We start from the raw sequence: 21,789 nt of genomic DNA on the forward strand, positions 1-21,789 counted from the left end.
GATTTTAGATGATTTATCTTTCTTGTTCTTCTTACATGAACCACATGAACCACATGAACCATCTTCATCATCATCTTCGCTAGAAACTTCAACCTGGGCGAGGGATCTGCCAACTGGTTTATAACCGGGTTCGGGTTTTTCTCCAACTTCTACATGTTCGCTTTCCCTTGACATTCTACTCATTCTACTCATCTCTCTCTCCATTACCCTGGCTTCCTTCTTAACTTTTTTCTCCCTTGCCTTTTCCAATTTTTCCCTCTCTTTCTCGGCTTGTTTCTCAGAAGAACTCTTCATACAAGTGGCACTTGCACATGAGCCATCTTTATCATCATCTTCACTACTAGATTCGATTTTAGATGATTTATCTTTCTTGTTCTTCTTACATGAACCACACGAGCCATCTTCATCATCATCTTCACTACTAGATTCGATTTTAGATGATTTATCTTTCTTGTTCTTCTTACATGAACCACATGAACCATCTTCATCATCTGCACTAACAAATTCGACATCTGGTAATTTACCCTTGTTCTTACATGAACCACATGAACCATCTTCATCATCATCTTCACTACTAGATTCGATTTTAGATGATTTATCTTTCTTGTTCTTCTTACATGAACCACATGAACCATCTTCATTATCTTCACTAACAGATTCGACCTTTGGTGATTTATCTTTCTTGTTCTTGCATGAACTGCATGAACCGCATGAACCACATGAACCATCATCGTCATCATCATCTTCACTACTAGATTCAACTCTTTCTGAAACAGCAGCAGTGGCAGTAGGTTGAGGAGTGGGAGTCTTTTCAGACCTCACAGACATGGTCATTGGTGCTGCAGCCTCCATGGAGTCGTGAGGGAAGAAGATACATGAGAATATAAATGCCAACTGCCTCTCTGACATCTCTGGACTAGAATGAAAACTGTTAGAACAAGTTTTAGATACGGCGGATCTACCTCTAGAGGCGTGCTTCTTTTCAAAATCTACAAATAGATTAAATTTTTCATTCGCCGATAATTCTACATTGGTTCCCAACCACAGCAAATTCTCGTGGAACTCGCAGAAGGTTTGGTCTCTTGAAGGGGCGACTGTTGGATATATACAGTCAGCTGAAGTGTGTTTGAGTAGTGGAGTGATCACAAGCCTGCCATCTACATGAGAGGGTTCGTATTTAAGGACATTGATTCCAATAAAACCAGAAGATGTTTTCTTCGAGTGAGTCCTGTATAAGAAAGAGAACCCGAGATCTGCTGATAAGGTATAAATAGGATCTCCACTTCCAACCAATATATCTGAATTCTTATCTTCATCTGGAAGTGCTACTCCTGTAACAACACCACTAGAAAGTGCCAAAAGTGTAAATGTAGTCTTATCAGAACATTCACCGTAAAGGATGATATCTGATCTTGAAAACGACTCACCGACACTTAGAATATAATCCAATTTTGCCGTACACGGTGAAATAAAGGAGTAGGTGTGTTTCAGATTCTTCTGGGAAAGAACTGCTCCCAACAGGGAAAATAGGAAGAGATACAATATCTTCATGGAAAATAGTATTGAAATATATATCCGATACTCTAATGGGAAATTAATTTGTTCTGTTTCCTTCTTCACTTACTAACGCTAAAAAGTAAAACGTTTATTTAATTATTATTACACGTTTTGTCTCTAGTAATTATATTTATGTTTGGAGACAGTAGATTACAGGTACTTGTTAGGTTTGAATCATGGCCTCGATATAAGCTGTACCGCCTAATTTCGAGACAGATCACCTAAAGTAGTTTATCGTTTTATTATAAGTAAAATAGCTTTTATACTATTATTGTAGCCAATATATATATTAAATTATTATATATCTTTTTGAGAGCTTTTTTCCAGTTTGTTTTTTTTAAATGTTTTATCGTGGTTTTAGCAGGTAGCATACTCAGGTGGTTAAATGGGATAGAAGGCGGCATACTGATAGTTGAAAGATGTTAGTTACCCACAATTATAAAGATAAGGCATTAATAGATGCATAAGAGTTAAAATGGAAGATAAGAGAAGGAAACGATAAAGATGTGGAAGTCAGGACAATAAATGCAGTCTTTTTTGAGATTTGAATGAGAGACGAAACAATAAAAGGCCAGAAGGTAGGTTGGAATTCAGATGTATGAATAATTACTGTTTTGTCTATATATAATAAAAATGAGTCTATATGCATTGATTCTTATTCGTATAATTTGATTTTTATCCAATACCAATTTTTTTGTCTTTTATCCCATGCAGGTTATTAATAAACGTATTAACCTAATAAACTGTTCTTTTTGTCCTTATTTTGTGAACTTTTTTCACGGACTTCACGGTCCTTACTAATTCCTGTTTCCCGGCTCTTCTTTTCGTAAAATTTCTTTGGAAGGCAAATCCAATACTCATTATATAATATTTTTCTGGAATGCGTATTACATTTCCTGCCCAGCTTAAATATCTCCTTGGTTTGTCTTTTTCCTTGCTTCTGACGTTTTCTGAAATTGCAAAGTCCACACATACTGCTTTCAGATTCTCACCACTCCATATACTCGTTTCTTGTGTATACTCGGGAAAGTTAGGATTTGAAAATTTAAGTAGCCTTTCTTTGGAATTTTTAGAAAGAATTTCTATACTTGCAGGTACTAGAAAAGTAGAGCGATCTGCATTTCTTTCAACTAATTTGGAATCACTTCTTATATAACCTATTTTTATTGTTCCAATGTCACCAGGTGCACTATATGCCACTGCTTTAGATGGTTCACCGATTGTAATCGTGGATACTCCGTCACTACATATTAACTGAATAGATCTAATTTGGTCAAGGGGCCCCAAATGCCTTTGCTCTCTAAATGGAGGTGGCATGCTTAGTGTACCATTTTTAAGTATTTCATATTGACTATTGTCGCTATTCACCGTACTATAGCCAATCCTCTCAATGTGAGTTCCATTTGGACACATGAAAGTGGCAGAAAATCCTGAATATTCATAGCCATATTTAGGTGGTGTTGTCATATTACATGTAGAAACAACCTTATTCATATGTACCTGCGGGATCCCTGTTTGAATATATCCCTTATATGGCATTTTTACTAAGGGACTTGGTTTCTCAAAATATGCTCCAAATGATGTAATACTAAACTCATTTTTAACTACTAAACCTCCATTTAAATTCAAAAGCCCGACGCAGACGCCTTTCCAATTTCCTCCTTTCCAAATCTTGGATTTTAATGACTGCATTTCCCTTAGTCTTAGGGAATCCAATGCTTCCTCAGCTGATTTATATTGCTTACTCCCGGAAACGTCGAACTGTAACGTTGATATTGGAAAAGATTCGTGCACTATTTTAAATGAAGCAGGGTCTCCTGGAAGCAATTTGAGTAAATCTTCAGTCACGTTTATAGTATTGTCTTGCAACAGATTCTTTTTAACTCTTGATATTTCTTCATTAGTTAGGGCTCTGTAACCCATAAAAACCTCATTGGCTGATATATTTTTCTGCGAGTGAGTTACTCTTGAATCCGACCCAACTTTAAATGATGATTTACCATCGCTGCAAAAAAACTTTAAAGCAACAATTGAGCCGGAAATACTTCTTTTTTCCTCAGATCTGGAATTATATACATAGCTGGAGCCTCTTGAAATAGCCCATGTGGCTTCTACTCTATCTATAATGCTACTTCCCGGACACTTAAAGTTAATTGCTCTAATTAGAGTTTTCTTACTTTTAGATTTAAGTTTCCCAGAAAAGATTATATCGTTGATATGTTTATTGAATAATAATTGAGATCTTGGCGAATGCAACATTCCATCACACTCAAAGCCCTTTGTGTCTGCATCTAGAATCCCATTACCTTCCATAGAAAAACCATGACTTTCACTTATAGTTACTCTTGCTGTTGGACGAAAGGGATGCTCAAATTTAAAACCTATATTCCCAACTATTCCATCAGTCCTTACATCAGCACATACTTCTGTTAGAACTCCGTTTTCCCAAGTTTTTTTCTTCTCAAAATCAGGTGGATACCTTTCTGAAATATAGGAAATGGTTTCGTTCTTGGTTTTTTGTATTACACCAAATGCTGAAATAGGCAGGTTGAATTCGGGAATTCGAACTGAATTAGAGGTAAAGTGTTTGGATCTTGACACATAAATAGATCCAATTAGATCATATAGGGTTTCACCCTTAATTTGCTCTACTTCTGATATTTGACTCGTTAGTATCTTGCGATTACGTTCCTTATTGGTAGGAAAAGATGTCCCAGAGAGGAGACTTGTTCCAGTTGGTGTTCCTAAGACAAAGTAAGTTTCAAATCCACCTCCACAATTAAATCTCATCCCATCTATTATTCCAAATTCGGTTGAATAAAGAATCTGTATACTCTCAATTGATGTTCCAGGTGGACATCTTAGTGAACCCTGGAAAGACCTTAGACTACTTCGCACGCTCTCTTTCCCTTTTATAATTTCATCAGAAGAATAATTAAAGGCTTCTTTTTGAATTACACTAGGAAAGAACATCTCACAATTAAATACTCCGTTCTTAGAATTTTTTCCTACCCTTACTCCTGGGGTTGTAAAGATTTGTCGATAAAATGGTTTAACAATTTTTGAAGTCTCAAAACCAAAGTTACCAAGTAGAAATGAACCATACATTATTCTTCCGCATACACCCCAAAAAGCATCCCCTGAATAACCTTTTCTGGCGTCTATTGCACTTGAGGGGTAAACTTCAGGTAGTAACTTTAGAACATTACGTGTTTTAAAATCAAAGTTTACGTATTCTCCAACATCTATGAATATTGGTCCAAAAGTATACCTTTCCACATAGTCAGAAACAGTATGTCCTAAATTATCTGTACCTTTGCTTTCCACTATTGCCTCTATTTTCAATTTCCCAGTAGAATATCCTAAAAGCACTGAGTTAATATTTCCAAGTCTAACATCTGCCGTCCCAAGTACTAGACTTTCTTCTGCGGTCTTTTTAATCAAATTCAAGACCTCATTACCAATTAATTCCGGAGAAGAGTCCCATTTTTCGACCTGAGGAATTTTATCCAATATATTCCAACTAGTTGCGTTTGATAATGGCTGACCAATTGAAAAGGATGTAATGTAATCACTGCATAAAAACCTTAACATTAATATTTCTGCATTGTTAACTGTTTGGTCTTCTATAGTCCACGAATAGAATTCACTTTCATGACCAAGATTATCTATAAGAGGGTCAAATCCATCGTTATCGTCACTTTTCTTCTCAAAAAGTATTCCGCTAGATTTCAGTATCTCATTTGATATATTTTTCAGAGTAGATGAATTAATTCTATCTCCCAAATTCATATTAATTCCAATAATTCTTTTTCCTTCAGGGCATCTTATTCGAAAATTAACGTCGTTAGAAGATGAAGTTCCGACTCCAGAAACGGGGGAGCATTTGCTACTGTCTGGAATCCCAAGATACACATTTGGGACCCCAGTGTAAATAAATCCACTGTATGGAACTCGTAATAAAGGTCTTTCCATAGAGAATCTAATTATTAAATTTCCAATTACAGGAGCAACAAATTCAGAGTTTTGTATTATTACTGCGCAAAGTTTAGTGGGTTTCCCACCCAAAAAAGTCTTAGATCTAAGAAGTTGATCACCAGAAGGAACAAAAGAAAGAAGAAATTCAGAACCCTTGGGGAGAGGAGCTTCCTTAACAATTTGAAGCAGTTTAATTATTGGCTTTTCCGGGTCATACCCAAAAGCAATCTCATTTATTCCTCCTTTTAAATATTTACCAGCAATTCTCTCAGCTGCAAATTTCTCAGACCCAAGCAAAACAAATGACTCATTATCACTGCAAATAAATTTTATACCTGTAATATATAGTCTGAGGGAATCTGTTGTATATTCTACTCCACTTATTTCATGACCATTTGGGCACTCATAGAACACAGCTTTCGGGGATCCAAATGAGTTAAATTCCTCAAAAGGAACAGCAGTTGGCTCACAAATACTCCTTGAAAAGCTATCATAATCATTTACCTCTGTTTTTCCCTTTCCTTGTGAATAATAACCCTGAAAGCTTAAGCATTGAATAGTATGCGAACTAATGTCAAACAAATATACTGAGAGGAGCAAGAAAAATGAAAAATGGTTTTTCATACTTTGCTCTCTAGATTGTAGTGTACGGATTAGTTCATTTACTAATTCCTTCTGACCAAACCTTAATTATTTCCTTTATTGATTGCTTCTACATGTAATCTTTTTGCAACATATTTGGCGCCATAGATCCACGTGGCCCCTACATTTTCATTACATACATTAACGGACAAGTTGACTTAGAATATAAGATGAAAAAAATGTAGTGAAATAACATTATTTAACGGATGATGTTTAGCAATACATTATTAATCATATCAGTCTCTCCGGATCGCTAGTATGAAACAAACGATGTGTGCCTTTTCAAGGCACTCATTTGTAACTGTGAATCACACATACGATCTCAAGGACATTTAGTGGAGGGAAGGGAGAAAGAATCCGTTACTAGTATAGGTGATGTGTAGACTTGATTGATAAATTAGGTTAATAAAACAAAACAACGATAAAAAAATATGGGTAGAAAATTTAGTATTAAAAAGCTTTCAGTTAACTTCCCGCTCAAAGTTACCTTTGAATTTGATGTGCAGGTGAGAGAAAGGTAATTTAATTGTGTAATAAAGAAAAGTTTAACTGATTCCTCAGTGAAAGAGGGAGTCCAAATTCCCAACCCTGATCCTGCAGCTCATTATAGACAGAATAAAAATCGTAATTTTAGGCCCGGAAAGGCCGGGGGATAGTGACTGCATGGTCCTGTGAGAGGTTTTGAAGAAGATGGTCTTTTTAAAGGGAAATGAATACACAGAAAACGGCAACAAATGTTGTACGCAGGAATATAAGCAATAAAATGAGAAAGGGTTTTTTACAATTTCAATGATTTTTCAAGACATAAAACTCTAGACATATACTATCTAAGCGGGATAATTATATACTAAACTTAGTGGTTTCTTTACCCTCTAAAATATTTTTCAAGGCCTTGACGCTCTAGAGAAGATTTCCCGGGCTTCAAAAAGACGGAGTTTGTTCTTCAAAAAAAATCATATCCAAGTAAATTTATCGTAAAAAGAAGTTCTAGATGAGAAACTTAGATTATTTATTACTTTTGTTATTCATATGCGCTTGTCTTCCCTCTACTTTTGGAGAAGGTGTTGCTGGAAGTGCCGAAATCTCTTTAATTAATGATAGTGGACCTGAATCTTCAGGTGTATCTAAAGATACACAAGATAAAAAGGATTCAACTGAAGAGGAGGAAGAGGAAGTAGAAGTGGAGGAAGCACAAGATGTACAGGAGTCACCTGCGGATAGTGACGCATCAACAGCCGCAGAAGAGTTGGACAAAGAGGTTCAAGAACATGATCCTGTTGTTGAAAGTGTTCCAGGTGAACAAGTGGAAGAGTCACCAGTTGAAACATCAGATGAAGATCAACCAAACCCGGAGGAAAGTCTACAGGTTCACAATTACACTGTTCCTTTGAGATTAGCTTGTGAAACGAGGAAATTGATTTGCCATAATCTTTCATCCAGTGCAATTACAATTCAAGGTTCTAGAACCGGGTCTGCATTATTTGCATCATTTGACTCAACTTTAATTAGAGCTGCAAACGTTTCATCAGAAGATATTGTTTCTGCTTCATTGACTATAAACAAGATAGGTGGTTCCAGAACTCTTCCTGTTAGAGTTGACGTTCTTAACTTGGAGTCAAACTCCTCCAGGATCTCTAGATCTTCAGTTTTAGAGACTGTAAAGGCAGTCCTTCCAAGAACACCAAATTTACCAGTTGATGTAGACGTTACTGATGCAATTAAGAGTCTAATTGATAGCGCAAAAGACCCGGACAACATATCGCTCTTAATTTCCGCACACTCTAGATCAAGATTTGGTGATATTTTGACATTCCCAACACAAGATTATCCAAATGGTCTCTCACTTCAACTTGCAACAGTTAGATTACTTCAAACTAAGGAATCAAGATCTGTCGGGGATTCTGAAGAATCAGGTTTAGCTGGAAGCAAGGCACTCGCTTCCAGTATATTCTCTGGCTCAAGCTTCTACATTGCCTCAGGAATTCTAGTCACGGTTGTTGTAGTTGCTGTCGTACTCATGTTTATGTAAGCACTCCATTTCTATGTAAGAAGGATTTGTTCTCAGGGAGAATAGGACTTTATACTACTTGAGGTTTCCTCTGAAGAAATACTTATGTTTACTACGAAATAGCTATTGGAACCATATCACAATATGGATGATTCGGCTCCTAGATAGAAAATTTTAGACTATGAGTGACACGAGATGGAAAACTGTTTCATTTGTCGGAAGGTAAGAGGCCTTGGTTACAGGCACCAGGTATAGGTTGTCACTTCACCTGTTAACTTTAGACCATGGGACTATTCTTTTTAATTTCTATTTCATTTAAAATTGTTTTAGAAATTCCTGTTCTTTAGGGCACTGATCTGTGGGTTACGCTATTGTTCGTTGAGAGAGAGGGACAGTTTACACATCCCCTCTTGATTCATTGCATTAATTTATGTTTGAGATACCTAGCCAACTTGCGGACACAGCATGTACATTTAAGGGCACAATCGGGGTGGTTATTGATATCCATGCGGGTAACTTAATAAACACATAACATAGAGAACCAAGGTTGTAGGCGGGACATCAATAAAGAAAGTAATTCTAATTTTTTGGAAAGCTAACATTGCTAACAGGAAAAACAGCTTTCCTATAATTTATTTGCATGGGAATTATTCTTATATCCCTAAACCCAACTAAATTCATTACCCGCCTAAATGTCAGAGTAACTCCGATAGAAAATATGGTGGAATATGCATTCCCTGGGTATAATGGAGGGTGAAATGCATGAAAAAGGTTGAATGTAGAGTGTAGAAATAAATTTATTATAGATGCAAAAATCCCTTATTTACATAAAGTTTAAAAAATTGTGACTGATTAGCGTTAATTTTCCACGCTTTAATCTAGACCTGTGAGTTTCAACGAAATTAATAGATGCGCCCGCCTAAGATCAACATGGGCAATGAGGGGTAAAAAGTCTGATCGACTTTTATAGATCACCAGAATATTGAGATTTACTTTTAGGAAATTGGGACAGGAAAGCATTAATAAAGGTGGAATAGGATTTAGAATAATTAAGGAGAATCTTATAGTTTTCTGAGGTTCAAGTTTGAAAATAAAAATATGGAGAGTTGTACTAAGCTGTTTACAAGCAGCAAAGCTGCTTTGATAGCAGCATTATGCTTCGTATCAGCAACAATATCAACATATGCTGCAGTTGGTGGTTTTCCAACTATAGACTTTATTGAAGGACCATTTGTTCAATATACACCTCAAAAACCAACTTTAGATGAACTTGCCACAAGAGGTGAATTGGCAATGAGCAAAGCCTTGGCAATGGAACATTTAGAGCATCCACAATACTCAGGATTGAAGGTTGGTGATTTGGCCGAAATTTTTAAAAAAGAAGAAAAGGTGATAGAATATCAAAGAGCAACTAAATTTGAAGTTGAAATGGCAAAGATATTATTTTGGAGAATGAAAACTGACAGAGACTTGGCTGCATTTGATATTTCTCTTGGTATATTAGAAAGTCTTGTAATTGAATTGTTTCGTAAATATGGGTTTAGCATAGCAACATGCCAGGCTTTGTTGGTTAATAAAGGAATTTCTATTGAAAAGTCACTGGATTATTGTCATAACTTGGAGCCATTTGCACTTTTGGAGTGCCATGCATTAACATGGTTGGACTTTTCGGTTGTAATGGACATAAAGTCTAGAATGAAGAGAAGAGGAATGTACATTGAAACAAAAGATATTTGCAGACTTGTAGAGAGGGTAAAACCATCTTTAATTCCAAAACCGGAGAAGAAGTCAATTTTCGGGAAATGTCAACTTGTTATTAACAGTGAATTGATGAGATCTTATGGTATAACAAATATAGATGCTGATTTAATGTGTACACTTATGGATTATACAATTCAGGAACCATGCGGTGGGCTTTCAAAGGAGGAGTTGTCACAAGTAATGAAATTGGGATTGCATCTTGGACAATTTTTGTATCCAAGACTTTTCCCTCTTTTCTTTGCAGATTTGTGTACAGCTCGTAGAATGATGAGGCGTGGTCCAAGTAGAGAAATGTGTAGAAACTCTCTTGTAAGAGCATTAATTGAGAGAGCAGATGAATTAGGAGAATCAGTAGTAGCAAGTGAATGGCCGCTATATACTGATATTTGGAGAGCCTGCGCTTATGTATATAAGAGAAAGGCTGGAAAAGTTGAGAAATTGAGATTAGACAGACAATTTCCAATGATAGCATTTGGCACTATTTGGTCAGACAGAATCTTCCGTGGGGATGACAGAATATATAGACCATCACCATTTGCTCATATTCATGGAAGAACAATTGAAGAAGTGCCAGACGAATCAAGTGCGGACGATGGTACTGGAGGTGAAGTAGATGGAGATTTAATGAAAGCAATAGATTTGGGATCATCATCAGAACTTGATTTGGGTTCAGATAGAGATATGTCAGATGGATTAGATCTTGGTTCAGAAAAAGATTTGGAGTTAAGCAGTTCCTTGGGAGATGTTTCTCTTGATAGTGGAGAGACTGAACGCGGACCAAGTGATGCATTGGTTGGATTAAGAAGCAAATATGCTAAACAAAAGTCAACAGCTCCAAGGGAGAAGTGGGTACAAATAAAGGAAAGAACTTCTGATACACCAGATAAATACCTGTGGTCAACAAGACAAGCAGTTGCATTAAACAGCGTACAAAAAATGTGGGCACAAATATTGTTTTCACTTTATAGTGATGCTGGAAATAAGGCATTTAACATCGAAGATTTTGAATTAGTAGCAAGTAGAATCGATCCAACGAATGTTGCAAGATCTTGTACAAGGCTTATTTACGCGAGGATCAAAAAATACCCAGGAACACAAAAGGATGGTGATTCATCAAGGTTTTCAGAGTCTACAATAGCAAATTGGTGTGCAGCAATAGATGGTTCTAGGAGTGTTGCTTGCCAATCTCTTTCAACGCCTGCATTTGTTTGGTCAAAGGAGATATTAGGCGTTCTCTCTTCATTCAGGGATGAATCTCATTTTGCCATTGATTTAAGAGATGTATGTAGGGTAATGTCAGTAATGGAACCATGGGCATTTACGAAAAGAAGTGGTTTTACAGGTAGATGTTTAAAGAAATTATCGGAGCCAATGAAATCTTCAAAGCACTCAAACAAAGTTTCATTTATTGAAAAGTATCAACTTACTGAAGATGAATCTAAACGTTACTGTGTATTGATGAAACCAGCAAATCATAAATCATGTCTCAAGTTAAATACATCTGATTTAGATCTTGCCTATAAAATTGGTCACAAAATGGGTAGAATATCAAAGGGTAATAAGAAGTTACAAATGACATATGATGCAGCATGCAAAATTGTGTCTAGAGTTGGAAGAGATGGTACCTCTGAACACTGTATATTAGCAACGGCTGAATTTGTTGGTTTAATTGCAGTTGATAGTGGAGTTTCTGGAGAGGAGTTTGAAAAGGGTGTAACTGACGTTTGTGAGAGATTGTTCGAAGCTAGAGAACCAGAAGAGACAACAAAAATTGTGGCTGAAATTATTACTGATATTTACTCTGATATTGCTAAGAATATGCCACCGGAGGCACGGGACTTTGATTCAATCAAGAGAATTATTGTCGGTGATAAATTGGTTGAAGAAACAAGAACAATTGGAGGAGTTCCAGGTTATATGGATGATAGAAGATTCGGTGGGCTCTCACAAAGTGATAGATATGGTAGATTGTATTCATCATCATACTTTAAGCCAGCAGAAACTCCAGAAGGTGGATTCTGGACACCGTTTGGTTTAGAACCAAATGTTTATAGAAGAAGGATTGTAACTAAAACCGAATCTGGAGAAGGAGTTGAGAGGTTTGAAGGAGCCATTGGGGAAGGATTTATTATGGATGAAGAGTGGGTAAACATTAGTGAAGTCTCATTTAAAAAGTCATTGGCAGATAAACTTCGCGAGGAGTTTATGAGAACTGCACCTGCATCAAAGGTGATGGATGAAAGCAATATACCCAATTTTGGTAAGCTTATAAATAGTATTGATTTGGCTCCAAACACAATTTACGTAAGTTGTGTCAAGGTTTTGACCAGGAACAGAATTCGCTCAGAAGTTGCTGAGACTGTTTGTAAAAGGATAGATCCATACGCAACCCCAGCTTGTCATGGATTAATGATAGTACTATTAGACCATTCTGAAAGAGTACATAATTATCTGACATCATTGGTGAGGAAGGAGGCATTTGATCTTTCTGACATCTGCAAGATCGTTTACACATTGAATCCATTATCAAATTCTTTGGCAGAGATAGGATTAACAGCAAATAATTGTGTTAAGTTACCAATAATGTTCTCGTTTCAGAGAAAATATGCATTAAATAATAACCAAATGACAAAATTGTGCTCAAAACTTGATTTTACAAGAACACAATCATTTGCAAGACTAAACAATGATCAAAGAAAGAGGGTTATTGCTGCTTCAAAAGTAGTGTCAAGATTGGTGGCTGACAAGTATAAGTCAGTATATCATGAGTATTCTGGTGTGTTTTGGGCTAGAAACATTCCAAGAGTTTCAGTAGAAAATGTTATTAATTTAATTTCACATACTGGTGAGGTAACACCTATTAAGGAGAAATGTGATTATGAATGCCAAGAAAATAAACCATTCTTTATTCATGTTATACAAGACACAGAGATTTGCATGGCTACATGTATGACAGATTCGGGAGTTGATGCTGAGTCCAGAACAGTTGGAACACAAACCACACCCAGTGCTGGTGGTCTGAGACCAAGTTATTCTTATGATCGTTATGGATCTACTGAAGATAAGAGGATAAAAAAAACTGCATGGTGGCTTGAGGATCAATAAATTTCAAGTAATATGTTTATTATATTAAATAGGTGTTTATTGTTTATCAATGTTTTACATCAAGTTTGTTTATGCTTCCATATTTAAAAATAAAGGCAAGACAACATGTTTATTATTAAAATAATATTAAATTATATTCGGTATTGAAAGCAATAACTTTATTAAGCAATATCTGAAATAATATATTATATATCAAGGTTTGAGTCACCAATATGCTTATATAGTAGACAAAACTTTAGTTTTGTATTCCGTTAAAAAGTTCGATAGTAAGGTGGCATTTCAGTATTGGGAATACAAGACATAGAGAATGCAAATTATTATTTCAGTCTTATTTTAACCCCAAACTGAATAATATCGGAGGGTACTGTTGGAGTACAAAGCGAATTTGGCATGTTCATTTGTTTATTTATACGAAGCATTTATAAGCAATTTTTATTGGAGTGATACTGATATTCACTTTGATAGGATAAATAAATATTAAGAGCAAAAAAGAAGATAAGGTATTAGCATTTAAATCATCAATAGTTATATCAAAATAGCATTAGATGATGGGTAGGTGGTATATTTTAACACCATATTCCTCTCTAATACTTGTGAAGCATTTAAGAAGGGTATTAACCTCTAATTATTCCTCGCTAATATGTTTTTTTATACTTTATTTTTCTTTCATAATTTTTGCTTTTTATATTATCCATTTACTACTGAATTGATTTCGGATTGTTCTCTATGTAAATCATCTTCCATTTACAGAACAGTATATGCCTGCAGTTGCATCTATTGTTTACATATATTATTGTTACCAATTTAGGCGGACATAAGGACAGAGTATATTTTAGAACAAAAGTAGCAGTCCGGGAAAATATAATGGAGAGAAGTCCCTTTTATTTAATGTATTGTGGTATATGAAGGCGTATATCAGTTGTAAACCAATGTGACACAAATGTGATGAAAGAAATGTTATGTAAGAAACAAGCGTAAGGTAAATTGGGGTGTATATTTAAGTAGCAACAATAAGTTATAAGTTTTATTTTTGCATTATGTTAAAAAATAAGCTTATGGCAATTGAGTTTAAATATTCACGATATGCATTTTAACAAGAGGGGAAGACTACTTTTAATGTAAAAAACGTGAATGAGGGGTGAATGGTAAGGGAAATGTATTAATAGTATTAAAAATGAAATAGACAAATATTACTTTTACTATTTGAAGATAAATAATACTAAAAATAACATATAAAAGAAAAAAGTAAATTTAAATATAAATCGATTAATATTACTACTAATACAATAGATAGTTAACCACTTTGCTTTTAATAAATAAATTGACCAGTTTTTTTGAATATATAGACATTGAGTAAAATAACTAGACTTTTCTTGTTTTTGTTTTTTTGAAGGCGATTTATTTTGATTAATACTGAAGTTTAGATACTAAGACTTGGAATACGAAATACAAGGCGCATCCTTAATATTTAAAAAGAAAGGGATAATAATGGATATGGATAAAATAAAATCAAAACCGGCAAGAGGCTCCATATTTCCGAAAGTATCAGAAGGCATATACCTATCTGGAAGAGAAATATCATATCAAATAACAAGTGGATTTTTTAATCAAAAAACAGCAAAAATACTAAATGGAGTAAATTTCATAGCAGAACCAAAATCACTAACTGCAATACTAGGTCCTAGTGGGTGTGGCAAGACTTCGCTATTAAATATATTATCTGGAAGATTATCAACAAGGGGTAATAAATTGGTTAGTGGCAGTATATTTATAAATGGTAGGAAGGTTACACCGAAGGAATTAAAAACGAGGTGCTGTTATATAATGCAAAATGAAATATCAGTTCCATATTTAACTGTAGAAGAGACATTGTTATATTCGGCAGAAATGCGTTTGCCATTTTTGTCTTCTAAAGAGAGACGTGATAAAGTGAGGATATTATTGAAAGATTTGGGTTTGGTTCACTGTATGCACAAGATAGTTGGTAATGACAAGGTGAGATCAATTTCAGGAGGGGAGAGGAGAAGAGTAATGTTGGGTGTAGAGTTGGTTAGTGATCCAAACATAATATTTATAGATGAGCCAACAAGCGGTTTGGATGCATTTATGGCATTTCAGATATTGCAATTACTAATCAAATTAGCAAAAACTGGCAGAACAATAATATGTACAATACATCAACCAAGAACTCAAATATTTCAAGGATTTGACGAAGTAATATTGCTTTCTAAAGGTGAGGTAGTTTATCATGGTCCCTCAAAGTCCTCTGTTGATTATTTTACATCAATAGGATATCCTATTCCAAGTAACTATAACCCAACTGATTATTATTTGGATTTACTAGTTCCAAGGTCAAACATAGACAAGTTTGCGGATAAGAGATCTCATTCCATAAGTCATGATCAGTTGAGAGTATTACCGGAGTTATTCAGATCATCAGAATATAACGATAGAATTTTGAGGAAGATTCAGGAACAGGATAGAAATGGAGAAAATGCAATAATACCTGAGATGTTACTATTTTCAGAAAAGAATAAAAAATGTTCGGGTTATATTAGAAGGAAGTTCATGTCATTTGGAGCACTGACGAAGATAATATTTATGAACAACATTAGAAATTATGCAAATACTTTAATGGTTGGTATACTATCAAATGCGGTTTTGGGAGTGCTTGTTGGCAGCATATTCTTCAATTTGAAGTCATTTGTCAAGGGTGATACAACTCAATCAATGTTGAATGCAAGTAATATAATTGGTGCACTGTTTTTCTCAGTAATGGCGACTTCATTTACTGCAGTGTCTACATTAGAATCATTAATAACTTTTAGAGTTATATTCTCAAGGGACAGAGCAAAAGGATTATATGGAACATTGTTATATATGATAGGTAAACATATTGGTGACTTTATTTTTGAGATAATTCCGCCATTGGTATTTAGCAATATATTCTACTTTTTGAGTAATTCAAACTCTGTATCATATGCAAACTGGAGCTTGGGTTATCAGTATTTGACATATCAATTGATTGTGTTAGTTTCATCATGGACATGTAATGGATTGCTCTACTTTATATCTGGATTGTCAAATTCAATGGAGCTCGCATATACGATTACTCCAGTCATTATGGTAATATTTATGATTGTATCGGGATTTTTTGTCACAAGCAATAAATTGCCGGTTTGGTTATCTTGGATAAAATACGTTGCATTTCAAAGATATTCATATTCTGCATTAGCTATTAATACTTTTCCACCTGATTCAAAGTGGGGTCCACTTGATACTAATTCAATATTAACTCAGTTTTCTATTGATCAAACATCTTTGATTATCAATTGTGTATCGATATTTTGTCTTGGGATACTTTATCGCATTACTGCTTACTTTGCACTGTTATTGTTTTACAGAAATCTTGGTTTAGAGTAAACAATGATATACTGTTATATTTCGTACGTGTCTATTAGTATTGCCTATTTGGTACAAATTTAGTAATGATATTTCTTTCGATAAAAAGAAGTGCGAGCTTTATTCCCTAAATTATGGTATTCTATTTGTTTAATAATGGGTTGAAATAAACAAGTTTTTTAAACTGAATAAAAGGGGACGGTCTCAATAATTGATAGTAGCTGCACTTGTAATTTCATCATCGCTATAATAATTTAAGTAGATGTTTAAGAAATTCATTTAGACAGATCAAAACTTATTAGTTTTTTAATATTATTATTAGGCTTTAGAAAGTAATTATTTTTTTCATCCTTGTGGGTCATTTAACTACCACTTCTATTTTTGAGCTACTTTGTAAGTACAGATAAGGGTTGAATAGAGGAGAATAGGGGGGGGGGAAGGGAAGAGGTTGGAACAAGTAACTAGTGCATTGTAAAATGATTTATTTATTGAAATACATGAAGGCGACAAAACGATCTGTCAGAAATGAGTGAAGTAATAGAATTTTTAGCGTTTCGTTTTTCAAAAAAGGTCATGCCTACATTATAGTTGTTTAGTGGATAGATATACTTGGGATAATAAATGGTCACAAAGAACATTACATGTCATGTGTAGGTATTTAAATTATATCTGTATGGATATAATATATAAATATAACATCATTTTATATATTAGAATATATATAGTAAGTAAATATTTGTCACATTTACATGAAATATAAACTATTCCACAGTTTTTTTTTGATTTAATACGACTATTATTAATTAAAATAGGGTAAAATAAATGTCTATTCTTATAAGCCACTAGATTCGCTCTACTAACAGTAAGACTTCTAAATTCTTATATCCAAGTGCATAAATAAATTGATAACTGCTTTTAATATATGCAGTATTATCTATATACAGTTGGATGTTATTATATTATTGTTATTTAGACCAATATTCTGTTAGAGGGTATTTTCATTTTAGGTTTCACAAAAAAAGAGATTCAGGAAAACAATGGAATAAAAATATCGTAAAATTGAAATTCCATCCTATTAAAAATATAATCATATGTGACTTTACCATAATGCAGTGACTAAGCGTATATAAGGAAAGATGAAAGAACTCTTATAAGATTCATATGATGTATTATCAACTATCTTAAATTATATCGAAAATAAGAGTGAAAAGTAAATATGTTATAATGTTGAATATATTGCTTCTAATTTTCCAGTTTGTGAGAAAAAAACGTCCACTAAAGAGAACCACTAAAACTGCTAATAGTAAAACTAGCCTAACGCTACTTATATTTACCCATTAGTTTCAAATAGACAATAGTGAATTGATTCCACACTAATATATTCGAAAATATGCGTCGCTTTTTACGTATACTTATAGAAAAAAAGATATTATCAACAGCCTGATGTCTAATGTTCTTTTTTCTTTAGAAAGGGCAAGAAAACTCTTGTTAATGTGTATATTTGTATATACATGTAAGATTGTCATCCATGTGTTTATTTTAGTGGTAACTCATCTGTATGTCTTCTAAATGGTTATTTATATTAGACTTTCACTTTGTTTTAATGTTTAAATATTTAAAACGCGAGTTTAACTTGAAAGAATGTTTTATATTATTCTGATCAAAATAAGTTTAACACAAAAAAACAGTTTAAATACTTGATTATTTTGATTCATAATATTAATATTTAGTAAGAACTTAAAATTTAGTATTTTGTAATTGACATAGTTTAAAAATTAAGCGATTAAATCCATCAACGCTTTATATATTTTTTTGCTTTGTAAAAATAAAAAATCTCCCTTGTAAATTGTATTTTTAGGCTGTCGATTTATTTTAGTTTATCTTAAACTGAGCATTATTCAAGTGAAAGTCACCATTTTAAATATAGCTGACATTATTTTATGTCAAATGTGAGAGAAATTAAGTAAATGGCAACAAATAAACATAAATCATTAAAATTATGCAATAATCTCAGTTACATACATAAAAATAAAACAGAATATAATTTATCAGTTATATCACTTTTCATTTATACTATACCTTTGTTTGATTGTTGTTTAAGTTTTTTTTATCAGTTATTTCTAAATAGTCATGTAAAAATCAAAAAATGTTAATGAATTTATTATATTAGTAAAATAATCGCCAATTAACGATAAATATATCTTATTAGGTTTATCTGATAAACAATATTTAAATGATCAAAAGATATTTAGATTTTCTAACAGACTATTCGAGTCACAGTTAAATGCAAAATTTTCAATTCAGGTTCAGATGTTAATAAACACTTTGTGAATAGTCCAATGTATATTTGACGTTAAAAATTAGTACTTGAAATTTTACCATCCTTCAAGTCACCTAAGACTGATGTCAATGAATCCATTTAACCCATACACAATTGTTTGTATAAAAGTAAAGATTTACAATAAAAAATGTTACTTTATAGTTTAATAAATAATTATCTTAATACAAAGGTATAAATAGCAAAAACTCAACTTTAAAAAGATAACAAATCTCTATTTATCTATGTCAACCTTTAAATAACTTTAAAAAAACAAGGAGATTGCTATATTTATTTTATGCACAATATTTAAAGTTATTGTTTAAGTTTAATATTTCATAATTATTTACTTTAAAATTGATAAAAATTGCTATTACTTTGATACTTTCAACCTAAAATATACTTATATTGGGTATTATTTTCATTATATAATCTCATAACCTTAACACCTTATATACTGACAACCATTCTATTTATATTCTACTTTCATGTTCCTTATTAAAATTTGGGTATTGTTTCTAAATCTATTATTTATTAGTGATTTACTTTTAAATTAATTAGTTTCTAATTTGACGAACTACTATATAAGGTCTGAATTAAATTAACCTATTTTAACAATTATACAGAATTTGAATAGTTATGGAATTTCATGAACTTCCGTTGTGTTGTGATTAGATAATTTTAATGATATAAATAATTTATTTTTAAAATGATATTAATTGATTTATTTTAATAGTCATATGTATAATCTGGATTCCTTGTTATAACCATAATTAAACTTTAATTAGGTTTATTATAATTCTAAAAATTTTCAGTTAAACCATAAATATCTCCTGTATTTTAAATATCTTAACAACTATTATTTATTTGATTTGGACTCACTTTTTCATCATTACATTGTGTAGATACGTTTTCAGTGAGAGTAACTACAACTATATTCTTTCTGTTAAACATTAAAATTTGATTCAATTCTTACCGATTTGTTTTTGGATCTAAAAAGTTTAATTTTTTTGCTTCCCATTCTGTTTTTATTATTAACACTATTCTATTTGGGATTAGTTTTATTATCATTATTATCAACAGATTCATCAGTGGAGATATAGCTAAAATCACGATCATAACTGTTTTGGTCTTGTTTAATACCATCTACTTTAATTTTTTTAGAGAGCGTTTTAACTTTTTAAATAATGATTTAGAATTTTTTTTTTTAGGTGTTTGCTCAGTATTATAACCATTGGCAGAGTCAGGTAAATTAGAATATACATGGTCAGGAGTTTCATATATTCCCTCAGATTTTTGTTCACTTTGACTATTACCATTAGAGTCAGATTCATTTACATCATCAATTGAGCAATATACATGAACACTAATAGAGTCAGGTAAATTAGAATATACATGGTCAGGAGTTTCATATATTCCCTCAGATTTTTGTTCACTTTGACTATTACCATTAGAGTCAGATTCATTTACATCATCAATTGAGCAATATACATGATCACTAATAGATTCAGATAAATTAGAATATACAGGGTCAGGAGTTTCATATGATCCCTCTGATTTTTGTTTAACTTGAAGATTTTGATAAATAGGATCAATATTTGGTCCACTGAAATAGACATTTTTTTCCCCATCATCGCCTCCAGAACTGGATCCTTGATTTGAATCTTCATCACTGCCATCAGCACCTCCAGAACTAGATCCTTGTCCTGGATCTTGATCACCTCCAGAACTGGATCCTTGATTTGGATCTTGGCCACCTCCAGAACCGGATCCTTGATTTGGATCTTCATCACTGCCATCACCACCTCCAGAACTGGACCCTTGGTTTGGATCTTGATCACCTCCAGAACCGGATCCTTTTCCTGGATCTTGATCACCTACAGAACTGGATCCTTGATTTGGATCTTGACCACCACCAGAACTGGATCCTTGTCCTGGATCTTGGCCACCTCCAGAACTAGATCCTTGGTTTGGATCTTCATCACTGCCATCACCACCTCCAGAACCGGACCCTTGGTTTGGATCTTTTTCATTATCACCTCCAGAACTGGATCCTTGGTTTGGATCTTTGTCACTGCCATCACCACCTCCAGAACTGGACCCTTGGTTTGGATCTTGACCACCTCCAGAACTGGATCCTTGGTTTGGATCTTCATCACTGCCATCACCACCTCCAGAACTGGATCCTTGATTTGGATCTTGGCCACCTCCAGAACCGGATCCTTGATTTGGATCTTCATCACTGCCATCACCACCTCCAGAACTGGACCCTTGGTTTGGATCTTTTTCATTATCACCTCCAGAACTGGATCCTTGGTTTGGATCTTTGTCACTGCCATCACCACCTCCAGAACTGGACCCTTGGTTTGGATCTTGACCACCTCCAGAACTGGATCCTTGGTTTGGATCTTCATCACTGCCATCACCACCTCCAGAACCGGATCCTTTTCCTGGATCTTGATCACCTCCAGAACTAGATCCTTGATTTGGATCTTCATCACTGCCATCACCACCTCCAGAACTAGATCCTTGATTTGGATCTTCATCACTGCCATCACCACCTCCAGAACTAGATCCTTGTCCTTGATTTTTGTCTCCATCACCACCTCCAGAACTGGATCCTTGATTTGGATCTTGGCCACTGCCATCACCACCTCCAGAACTGGATCCTTGATTTGAATCTTCATCACTGCCATCATCGCCTCCAGAACTGGATCCTTGATTTGAATCTTCATCACTGCCATCACCACCTCCAGAACTGGAACCTTGATTTGGATCTTGGCCACTGCCATCACCACCTCCAGAACTGGATCCTTGATTTGGATCTTGGCCACTGCCATCACCACCACCAGAACCTGATCCTTGTCCTTGATCTTTGTATCCATCACCACCTCCAGAATTGGAACCTTGGTTTGGATCTTGGCCACTGCCATCACCACCTCCAGAACTGGACCCTTGGTTTGGATCTTGATCACCTCCAGAACCGGATCCTTTTCCTGGATCTTGATCACCTACAGAA

General features: G+C 34.1%; 6 protein-coding genes across 6 annotated transcripts; 3 read left to right on the forward strand and 3 right to left on the reverse strand.

Annotated features, from left to right (window-relative positions):
* Positions 1-290: 290 nt before the first annotated feature.
* FG379_002922 (uncharacterized protein) lies at positions 291-1,551 on the reverse strand (the record flags this gene model as incomplete). The annotated part of the gene is made up of 2 exons (XM_067328243.1): positions 291-340; positions 384-1,551. The coding sequence occupies 2 exons, from the start codon at positions 1,549-1,551 to the stop codon at positions 291-293; spliced, it is 1,218 nt and encodes a 405-aa protein (XP_067185447.1).
* Positions 1,552-2,292: 741 nt separating this feature from the next.
* On the reverse strand, positions 2,293-6,159 carry FG379_002923 (uncharacterized protein; the record flags this gene model as incomplete). The annotated part of the gene is made up of 1 exon (XM_067328244.1): positions 2,293-6,159. One exon carries the CDS (start codon positions 6,157-6,159, stop codon positions 2,293-2,295), a length of 3,867 nt encoding a protein of 1,288 aa, XP_067185448.1.
* Positions 6,160-7,168: 1,009 nt separating this feature from the next.
* Positions 7,169-8,206, forward strand: FG379_002924 (uncharacterized protein; the record flags this gene model as incomplete). Its single annotated transcript, XM_067328245.1, has 1 exon — positions 7,169-8,206. One exon carries the CDS (start codon positions 7,169-7,171, stop codon positions 8,204-8,206), a length of 1,038 nt encoding a protein of 345 aa, XP_067185449.1.
* Positions 8,207-9,283: 1,077 nt separating this feature from the next.
* Positions 9,284-13,051, forward strand: FG379_002925 (uncharacterized protein; the record flags this gene model as incomplete). Its single annotated transcript, XM_067328246.1, has 1 exon — positions 9,284-13,051. The coding sequence occupies one exon, from the start codon at positions 9,284-9,286 to the stop codon at positions 13,049-13,051; it is 3,768 nt and encodes a 1,255-aa protein (XP_067185450.1).
* Positions 13,052-14,539: 1,488 nt separating this feature from the next.
* Positions 14,540-16,474, forward strand: FG379_002926 (uncharacterized protein; the record flags this gene model as incomplete). The annotated part of the gene is made up of 1 exon (XM_067328247.1): positions 14,540-16,474. The coding sequence occupies one exon, from the start codon at positions 14,540-14,542 to the stop codon at positions 16,472-16,474; it is 1,935 nt and encodes a 644-aa protein (XP_067185451.1).
* A 3,442-nt stretch (positions 16,475-19,916) lies between these two features.
* Positions 19,917-21,703, reverse strand: FG379_002927 (uncharacterized protein; the record flags this gene model as incomplete). The annotated part of the gene is made up of 2 exons (XM_067328248.1): positions 19,917-20,499; positions 20,652-21,703. The coding sequence occupies 2 exons, from the start codon at positions 21,701-21,703 to the stop codon at positions 19,917-19,919; spliced, it is 1,635 nt and encodes a 544-aa protein (XP_067185452.1).
* Positions 21,704-21,789: the final 86 nt, after the last annotated feature.

Source organism: Cryptosporidium bovis, assembly GCF_009768925.1.
Source record: "Cryptosporidium bovis isolate 45015 chromosome Unknown contig_44, whole genome shotgun sequence".
In the NCBI taxonomy this organism is placed as follows: domain Eukaryota; phylum Apicomplexa; class Conoidasida; order Eucoccidiorida; family Cryptosporidiidae; genus Cryptosporidium; species Cryptosporidium bovis.